Raw genomic sequence first — 10,072 nt, forward strand, 5'->3', positions numbered from 1 at the left:
GATGCAGAGAAGCAAGCAGTTGCTGCTGAAGCTCCACACCTGGAACGGCAAAAATTCTTGTTCAATGGGGTATTGCTGTGGCCATGAAAATTCATTTAATAGTGTCATGGAGCTGGTGAGGAACTCCTGGCGAATGCTGGCTGCCTAGTGAGCCTGCAGTTGCCTCTTATCTAATGGCCAACTGATGACTATCATTCCTGAAAAGGTAAGCTGGATCTCTGTGTTCATAGTGACACCAATGTGACACATTTGACTATAGAAGATTGGTGCCTAGTCAGCCCCGTGTGACAGACATGCTGATACAATACCTGAGCCTGTCAGCTCTTCAATAGTCAAGTCCCCTGCTGTAAATTCACCAGCCAAACTGCGATCTACAGATGTGTATCTTCCACTTTAGCATTCATTGCATTTGGTTCCAGATAACACCGGACATCAGTGACCTAACAGATAGGGTGATTCCGATCGTTCAGACGGGGACAGCTGAACTGTGTTCTATGCTGGTAAGCTGTGTAGTTTGAGGTATTTAAACTTCAGCAGTTCCCTGACAACTTTGGTTGAAAAAGTAGCAGTAAATGTATGTGGTACCTTTCCAAGTTTTGCCAAATGACAATAAGCCCAGGTCTGCATTTCCTCTATAACTGCTGCGTTAATGATCGTTCCACCATCCTCCAGTTGTAATTTTATGATTTCCTTTTCGACAAAGGTTATGACATTGCAGCACGAACTGAGACCCCCGGTAGCAATGAAACCAAAAAAGATGCTGAAGACAAGAAAGTACAATTGGAAAAGAAGAACAGTGATAACGGAAGTGGGAGCGACAATGTCAAAGAGGGTGAGAACAAAAAGAAGCCCAAGTTTAACAAATAAAATCCACCATTATACAAAGGAATTGTTGTAAAACTATCAGTTCCAATCTGCCTTGCAGTATGCAAAGTCCAACACCAACCTTGAACCAAATCAAAACATTATTGTTGCTGGACTCTGAGTTAAGGTGGTTTCACATCCAATGAACCTCAACAGCATTAGTACAATCTGAAAAATTTGAACATGACTGTCTTCTAATCCCTTAAATGTATTTAATGTCCTTTGTTAGTGTCTATTAGGACAAGGGAGGCGGATTTTCCTGCTGCTGAGCCTGGGCTGCTGTATCTGCTTCAACACATCCAATGTCTCTTTACTTTGAACATTCTGTACGGCAGCGTCAGTCTAACTTTGCTAAGTTTACATAGAAACATAGAAAATAGGTGTAGGAGTAGGCCATTTGGCCCTTCGAGCCTGCACCACCATTCAATATGATCATTGCTGATCATGCAACATCAGTACCTCTTTCCTGCTTTCTCTCCATACCCCTTGATCCCTTTAGCCATAAGGGCCACATCTAACTCCCTTTTGAATATATCTAACGAACTGGACTCAACAACTTTCTGTGGTAGAGAATTCCACAGGTACACAATTTTCTGAGTGAAGAAGTTTCTCCTCATCTCGGTCCTAAATGGCTTACCTCTTATCCTTAGACTGTGACCCTCTGGTTCTGGACTTCCCCAACATCGGGAACATTCTTCCTGCATCTAACCTGTCCAATCCCATCAGAATTTTATATGTTTCTATGAGATCCCATCTCATTCTTCTAAATTCCAGTGGATATAAGCCTAGTCGATCCAGTCTTTCTTCACATGTCAGTCCTGCCATCCTGGGAATCAGTCTGGTGAACCTTCGCTGCACTCCCTCAATAGCAGGAACATCCTTCCTCAGATTAGGAGACCAAAACTGTACACAATATTCAAGGTGTGGCCTTACCAAGGTCCTGTACAACTGCAGTAAAACCTCTCTGCTCCTATACTCAAATCCTCTCGCTCTGAAGGCCAATATGCCATTTGCCTTCTTCACCACCTGCTGTACCTGCATGCCAACTTTCAATGACTGGTGTACCATGACACCCAGGTCTTGTTGCACCTCCCCTTTTCCTAATCTGTCACCATTCAGATAATATTCTGCCTTTGTGTTTTTGCCACCAAAGTGGATAACCTCACATTTATCTACATTATACTACATCTGCCATATATTTGTCCACTCACCTAACCTGTTCAAATCACCCTGCAGTCTCTTTGCATCCTCCTCACAGCTCACACTGCCACCCAGCTAAGTGTCATCTGCAAACTTGGCGATATTACATTCAATTCCTTCGTCTAAATCATTAATGTATATTGTAAATAGCTGAGGTCCCAGCACTGAACCTTGCAGTACCCCACTAGTCACTCCGTCCATCTCACAAAGTGTGGCTTCTCACAATTTGTGTAACTTTCATTCTAATGGGATTTGTAATTACATCATCAGCGCCATCATATAGAAACATGTTCGGTGAAACAGTAACAGTAATCCAAATTTTCCTGTTCATGTGACTGAGGCAGCTGGATCTACTGGTTGCAGCAAAAACCCGGCAATCAGTGGAGTGGAGTGCGCCCGTCTAACCCAGTCCGCCTGATTTTCCTGTATCCGCTGTGCGCAGGCAATCTAACTGGCCCAGAGGGTTATTTTAACATCGGGTGATAGTGTAAAAGGGTGATATCGAATTGGCCATCCACCCATTATATGCCCTGCCCGATCTTTCCTTCCAATGAAAGGAAAGTCGGACATGGTGTCTAATGGACGACTAATTCAATATTGCCCACTTTACACCACTGCCCAAGGATAAAATGTACCCAGCTGTGGCAACGAGAAAATCTGCCCCTAAGTATTTCCCGCACCTTTCTACCCTGGAAGGAAGAGGCAGAGGCAACAAAACAATCAGAATCAACACCTATCCACTGCACTGTTTTAATATTGTGACTTACAGTTCAGATGTTTCTCTAATACATCTGTTTTAAAACTTTCCGTAGATCCATTGTCGAATAGGGAGCCCACCGTTCAGGAGCCCGATGTCACCAATGATAAAGTGGAAGAAGATCTGTCCGAGTCCCCACAAGACAAAGCAGAGCCTTTTCCCAGAGGCTCAGAGCTCAGGGAAAGTCCAAGTAAGCCTGTGGAAGATAATGATCCCAAGCACGAATCCGGGGATGAAAAATCAGCTGTGGATGTGGAAGGTCCAGCCCAAGCAGATATTTCACCTCCTGTAAGCAGCGTTTCTGCAGCAGATGTCGAAAGGTGCACTGAGCCGTTTTGTGTTCAAGACTTTCTAACGGAGTTGGGATTGGACAGCAAGAAGCTGTCGCTCAGCGATGTGCTCGATATCAGCGCAGAGGCGCTTCAAAATAAGCTGCCGGCTTCACCTCAGGATATTCCAGGGTATTTTCTCCGGAATTTAATGATGTTCAATTCAAAATCAAGAAACTTCAATTACACATTGACACGGACAGAAGATCAATCAGAGAAACAAGAAACAGAGGACTTGGACTTTCTCGGTCTGGATGAGCCATCTGATGATTCATACCATCCCTTGGATATCATTGCGGCTATTTTCCTGCGTGCAGACCCATTCCTACAGCAGGAGCTGATGCTGAAGATGTCTCTGTGCCAGTTCGCTTTGCCGCTATTACTGCCTGATGGTAACAAGGGCTGCACCTTCCTACTGTGGGCTATGCGCTCCATTGTAAAGAGGTGGCGCCCGCTCTCACTCCGAGCAAGTGCGGGCTTTAAGGAAACAAACGTGGTGATTGAGTGCATGCCGACATTTTCCTTCATTCGACTCGGTTCCTGCTCCATCTCCAAATCTAAGATTCTAAATGAAGTCCTCAGCACCTCCGAGCAACACCACAATTTCTTCGTCCATTCCAATATGGAGTGTGGGAATTTACCTCGAAAGATCTCCAGCGGCCTCGTCGAGTTGTGCTGGTACCTGCCCAGTGGGAGTGAAGATTTGGATCTCTTCCCGGAGCCAATGGCTGTATTAAATCTTCGAGGGGATGCTAGGGAGTTCCACAGACAGGCTCAATTCGTGGCAAGGGCTTCTTCGGCTCTTTTTGTTTTTGTCAATAACATGGACAGAGAGACCAATGACAGCCTCAGCTCCTTTGCCGAGTCCACAACAAATCTATTCATAATTTTATCTGGTAGGGACGTGACTGACGAAACAAGAAGCCATGTGAAGACTTTAATTTCATCATCGGTTGTGAAGAAGAATCAATTTCTAACATTAGGTAGGAAGAACGATGCAGAGTTCGCACAGACGCTTCGATCCACATTGCAAGAAATGGCTGAAATCAACAGTCAGCAGACTGAGGGACACCCAATCACTGCATCCCAAACCCCCGGAAACAGACTGGAGGAAATGGCAGTAATCGCCAGGGAGTTGGGGATTGAAGTAGATGAGGATGACGAGCAAAGTTCACAAAGCCAAACAACATCAAAAGAAATCCTTCATTCCATTGGAACCAAAGGGATTGAGAAATTCAAAAAGATGAAGATGACGTTTCAAGGTGATATCTGGCAAAAGCTTTCCAAACTCGAAAAGGAGAGCTGCCGTCTGAAGAAACGAGGGCAAATGTCTGTAAACGAGTATCTTAACGAGCTGGAGGGAAAACAGAGTCAACTTCGCAATGAGCAGCGTAAGAAAGGTGTATCAGCTGATATGAAAGCATTCATTACAGCCCTGACAGACAGACCAGGGGATGAGAGAAAACATTTCCTGCAGTGGATGAAATTTGGATTGGATTTCAGTTCAAGAGAAACAGTCTCTGCTTTACGAGAGAAGTACAAAGCCATATATGAGAAATCTCAGGACGAGTCCACAGACCAGAGAGGAGCCGCAGCAACTTGGAAACAACTGCAAGAACTAGATAGGCAAATAAGCAGCAGCTCCCTTGGATTGGAGCATTTCATGCGAGAAATTGGACTGATCTACGAAATGTTGATCAACCAGAATAATCAGACTGAGGAAGAGGAAGGCATTGTGCAACAGTTACCCAGCATTGCCGCCGATCTGATGTTGGACGGGTTCCCGCTGGAACTTATCGATGGAGATGTTTCCAACATACCTTTACAATGGGTCACTGCTGTACTGAAGAAAGTTGAACACAAGGTGGGCAGGGAGACTCGTGTGTTTGTGCTAACTGTGCTGGGCGTGCAGAGTACGGGCAAGTCCACGCTTCTGAACACCATGTTCGGTTTACAGTTTGCTGTGAGCAGTGGCCGGTGCACCCGCGGGGCCTTCATGCAGCTCATTAAGATTACAGGAGAGCTGCAGACGGAGCTGGGCTGTGGGTACATCATGGTGATCGACACCGAGGGGCTGAAAGCACCAGAACTAACCAACATTGACGGCAGCTATGAACATGACAACGAGCTCGCCACCCTGGTGATTGGGTTGAGCGATGTAACCTTGGTAAATATGGCCATGGAAAACTCCACGGAGATGAAGGACGTGCTACAGATAGCGGTCCATGCATTTATACGAATGAAAGAAGTGGGGAAAAGGCCGGTTTGTTACTTTGTCCACCAGAATGTGAGCGATGTGTCTGCCCATGACCAGAATATGAGAGGTCGCAAACATCTGCTGGAACAGCTGGATATCATGACACGTGCAGCAGCTAAAATGGAAAAACAAGATCGCCGCTTCGCCAAGTTCTCTGATGTGTTGGACTACGATGCAAAGGAGAATAACTGGAACATCCCAGGCCTGTGGCACGGGAATCCGCCCATGGCAGCAGTCAATCCCGGCTACAGCCAGAAGGTGTTTGAGCTGAAAAAAATGCTCATCAAATATTTGACAAACCACCAAAACAAACGCAAATTTTCAACCATCTCCGAGTTTATCGAGTGGACTAAATCTCTGTGGAAAGCGGTGAAATATGAAAATTTTATCTTCAGTTTTCGGAACAGTCTGGTAGCTGAAGCTTACAAAGAACTTTCTGTCAAGTACACCGACCTGGAATGGGAACTGCGGAGAGAGATACATTCTTTCGTGGAAATGGCAGAGAACAAAATTTTTAATGCCAAAGATGATCCAGAAAGTGTAGCTCAAAGTTTGAAAAGAGACCGGGTTTTATTCCTTGAAGAAAAGAAACAAAAAACTCTCCAAGAATTGGAGGACTATTTTTCCACCGGCAATAACGCAAACCTTGTTGAAAAATACCGGTCCGATTTTGTTTCCAGCATTGAGTCTGTGATCATTGAACGTGCGATTTATGTTAACAGCAAGAGTGACGAGGCAGTGCAGAGGTGGAGAGGTATGCAGAAGCTGAATGATATTAAGGCCAGCTATCAGAGTCGGATTGAAGAACAGGTTAATGAACTTCTGCAAAAGTGCAGACAAGAGAAAAAAGGCATGGATGACACCAAGCTTCGGGCAGTGTTTGAGAGTATGTGGGACGGGACACTTTCAACATTAACACATGGACCACGTAAGACCATTAACATTGCGGGTGACATGGAAACCAGTCTGATGCAGAACATGCCCGCACATGGCCGTTTACTCCATGAGAAACTTGCTCGGAAAAATCTCCAAGTGGAAAGGATAGAATTCCGAGTTAATAAAAATCACATTGATATGAACCCAGATGATGGAGAGAAACAGATTTTCAGTTTCACAAATATGGTCCGTAATTTCTTCCAACAAACTTCCAATGACCTGCAACGAGCGCAACAGCGAGTGCAGTGGTGGATGCATGAATGCAGGGAGCATGTGGAACAGATTGCGCGGAAAAATCACGACTATGATTCCACTTATTTTGGAGAACTTCTGAGATTAGTCGATGGGAAAATTCAAGAACATGAGAATGAGGAATTCACTTTCAATGAAAATTTCAGAGCAGAGTTCAGCATTCACATTTGCTCCTTGGCCACAGAGAGATTTCAGGTGATGCAGGACAGGTTCTGGAAGAAAAACGATGCGCTACAGCTGCTGCAACACGAGAAAGAAAGTTACTATAAAAGCTTTAAGAATATCTACCAGGAAAAGGACCAAACTAAACAAGGAGCGGAGTCATTCTGTAAATCCTGTTTGGAACCAGCTTTGCTGAATGCGGTTAACAAGAAGCTGGGGCCAGAGATTGTACAGCATGTCAGGTACCAAGGCAAAGGCGGGAAATTCAAGTTTCGAAAGAACTTCCAAGTGGCTCTTATGTTGCATTTGAAGGAAGTGGACAATTTTGAGGAATATTACCGGTACATCCAAAGGACAGTACCATTTGAGCAGGCATGGCTGAGAAAGCAGGTCACACAGTACTGTGAAGCCCCAAGTGGAGAACGACCCCTGTTGTGCTCTCTTGCCCTGGACATCCTGAAAAGGTTTATCATTCTGGTCAAGGAAACTATCAACGGTGTAACGACCCAGACTAATGAGGCTGCAGTGCGCTGTGTTATTCGGGCATTGAAAGAAAAACTTGGATCAGAGATTCAGATACCAGGAGTCCAGCTGGCGGCCATTACTTTCAGATCTACTAATATTAACCTTGAGCATTTCACTCGAGAACTCGCCAGTTTTGTCTGCAAAGTAGAAGATAGCCTCACTGAACATATTAATAGCTGGGGAAGTGATATTGGCGCAAAGATCAAAACGTTGTCCATAGACCCGGCCACTGAGCTGTACACGATGTTATCTGGCTGTGGGGCACGCTGTCCCTTCTGTGGTGTTCTGTGTGATTGCACAAACGCCACACATTCACAGCACAGTGCTGAATATCACCGCCCTGAGGGTCTCGCCGGCTACCATGAGATCACGAGTAGGAAACTAGTAACCGAGAATTGTACCCGGCTGGTTGCGAGTGATTCCACGTTCCGAAACAAAGACACGAATGGAGAATTCTGGCCCTACAAGAACTACAGAGACCTCGGCGAGCGGTACAGTTGCTGGAACATCACTGCCGATACTACCATCGAGACATCTGCCTTCTGGAAGTGGGTCTTTTACAAATACAATCAACAGTTTGCTCAGAAATACACTGTGAAACCGGCAAATCCCATCATTAGCTGGGATTTGTCCTGGGATAAGATTAGAGAAGACATCGAAGATAAATACAATGTGAAGATCGATGAATTTTATTAGCCGGCTAGCTACAGATTAGTATGAATGTGTAACGGCAGCCTGCATGGGGTAGGAATTTGTCTTGAGCTGTAGCGTTAACCAGGAGGTATCTCATCAGCTGCCTGTTATACGCCTCACTTGTTATTCAGTTCGACTGAAGTCAATGGGACTGAATATCGGGCAGGGAGTACAACGGGGAGCAGACTTGAAACCGCCAGTTTTATGCTACTGCCAAATAAAAATTTCTAACATGAGGAGTAGTTTTAGACAGCACCAAACGGGCTAACTGAACTGAGCAGAGCGAGACCATCTTCTCAAATTGGTCACAGAAATGTGGTGTGTAAATGGAAAGGCTGTAACTTTTTATCCGCTGAAATGTGGCAGTGGTGAGTTACTTTCAACTTTACAGCACCACACTATTCTGTGAATTTTAATCCATAATTAATCTGTACTGTCCACAGCACCAAGAAATAATAAATAGAAATAGGAGCAGGAGAAGGCCATTTGGCCCCTCGAGCCTGCTCCGCCATTTAATACGATCATGGCTGATAATATACTTGTCAATCTCTGGTGCAGTGGCAAACTAAATGTGGCCTTGAAATGAACGGGATTAGTGGAGGGAGGATAATTCAACTAGAGCAGGAAAATATAATTCAGTTCCCATTTTAAATCATGCATTCGGTTCATATCTCTATATATTACTTACATTTTATCTCATTACTTGTAGTTAAATAGCAAACATCACCAATTTCTAGACCAAGCAATACTCCATGTGGCTTTATTCAGGAATATCTCACTGCAATAATTTGATAGCTTAATTTCTCAGTATCGTATCTCAGCTAGCACTGCTGAATAGTGTTCAGATTTAATTCCATTTTATATAAAGTGTGTCTGCAGACAAATAAGTGACTGCCCTTGATTAGAGAGCTTATTTTGCAGCTGAATATCTTATCATTTATAAATAATTCATGTATTTGACTGGATGCCAGCAGTATACCAATAAAATAAATCATTGTATTCAATTCTATGCCTCCATTTTGAATAAATACTCGATCAAAATGCTGGATGGATTCCTGGAGAACATGGTGATTGCTGTATACCAAAGGGAAGAGTAAAAGGGTAGAAATATCAAACGTCAGTGTAAAACGGGCGGTATCACACAGGCCTGTTGTACACCTTGGCCAATATTCAGGGTAATTGAAGACTCTCCCACACCCGAAAGGAATTTGTGCCAGAATTGGCTGCAGCTCTGTAATTTTTGTGTGGTTCAGAAGGTGAGCGAAGAAATGATCGACATATTACTGACATTAGCCCAGGATGGGGGCAGACTCCCACGGTCCTGGCGATCTTTTCTGGTCTTGGATACACAAACATAAACAAAACCAAGACAGGCCAGATAATGAGAAAGTGCCTGGATGATCCGTGTCTGACCGTTACAGTGTAATAATCCCACATTAAAGGGGAGGTTTGCAATGAAGGGCTGATCGTGCAATAATTGCTAAACTGTTTTACATGTCTGACTGTACACAATGTGGTAAATAGCATCAAAATACATTTTCCTGTCATTTACAAGTTTTGCCTCACCTGAGCCAAGCTGACACACTTGTTTTCATGCATCACACCCATGTACTCTACAACGCTGTTATTAATTGACTCACCTCCCTGCACCTTTCCCACCTTTAAAAGCTTCCTGAGAACCTACGGCATTAACTATACCTTGTCTCATTTACCCTCACTCAGCTGCCTCTGCGAGGTCCCTTCCTTCACCTCGCCCACAGGGCCAAACTTCATCTGACGCTCCCACCTGCCCTAGCCCTAAACTCACATCTTTTTCTAGTTTCTCTTTGATCTCCCCTCTTAATCTCTCCAAACTCATCTTATGCAGGAGACCCACTTCCTGCTCTCTTCATCCTATTCCCACTAAATTGATGACCACCCAACTTCCTTTTCTGGCTCCCACGTTAGCCGACATTGTTAACGGTTCTCTGTCCTCAGGCACTGTTCCCCTCTCCTTCAAATCTTGCAGTCATCACCCCTCAAAAAAACCAACCCTTGACCCCACTTTGCTTGCTAGCTATCACCCCATCTCCAACCTCGCTTTCCTGAGCAAAGTAC

General features: G+C 44.5%; 1 protein-coding gene across 1 annotated transcript in view; it reads left to right on the forward strand.

Annotated features, from left to right (window-relative positions):
• LOC139229785 (interferon-induced very large GTPase 1-like) overlaps positions 1-8,964 on the forward strand; it is a 35,792-nt gene extending 26,828 nt beyond the window's left edge. The window contains exons 3-4 of the mRNA XM_070861369.1: positions 704-832; positions 2,877-8,964. Of these exons, the coding sequence (XP_070717470.1) occupies positions 704-832; positions 2,877-7,978 (5,231 nt within the window). The 3' untranslated portion in view covers positions 7,979-8,964. The remainder of the gene's footprint in view (positions 1-703; positions 833-2,876) is intronic.
• Positions 8,965-10,072: the final 1,108 nt, after the last annotated feature.

The sequence above is a fragment of the Pristiophorus japonicus genome, chromosome 19 (assembly GCF_044704955.1).
Source record: "Pristiophorus japonicus isolate sPriJap1 chromosome 19, sPriJap1.hap1, whole genome shotgun sequence".
NCBI lineage: Eukaryota > Metazoa > Chordata > Chondrichthyes > Pristiophoridae > Pristiophorus > Pristiophorus japonicus.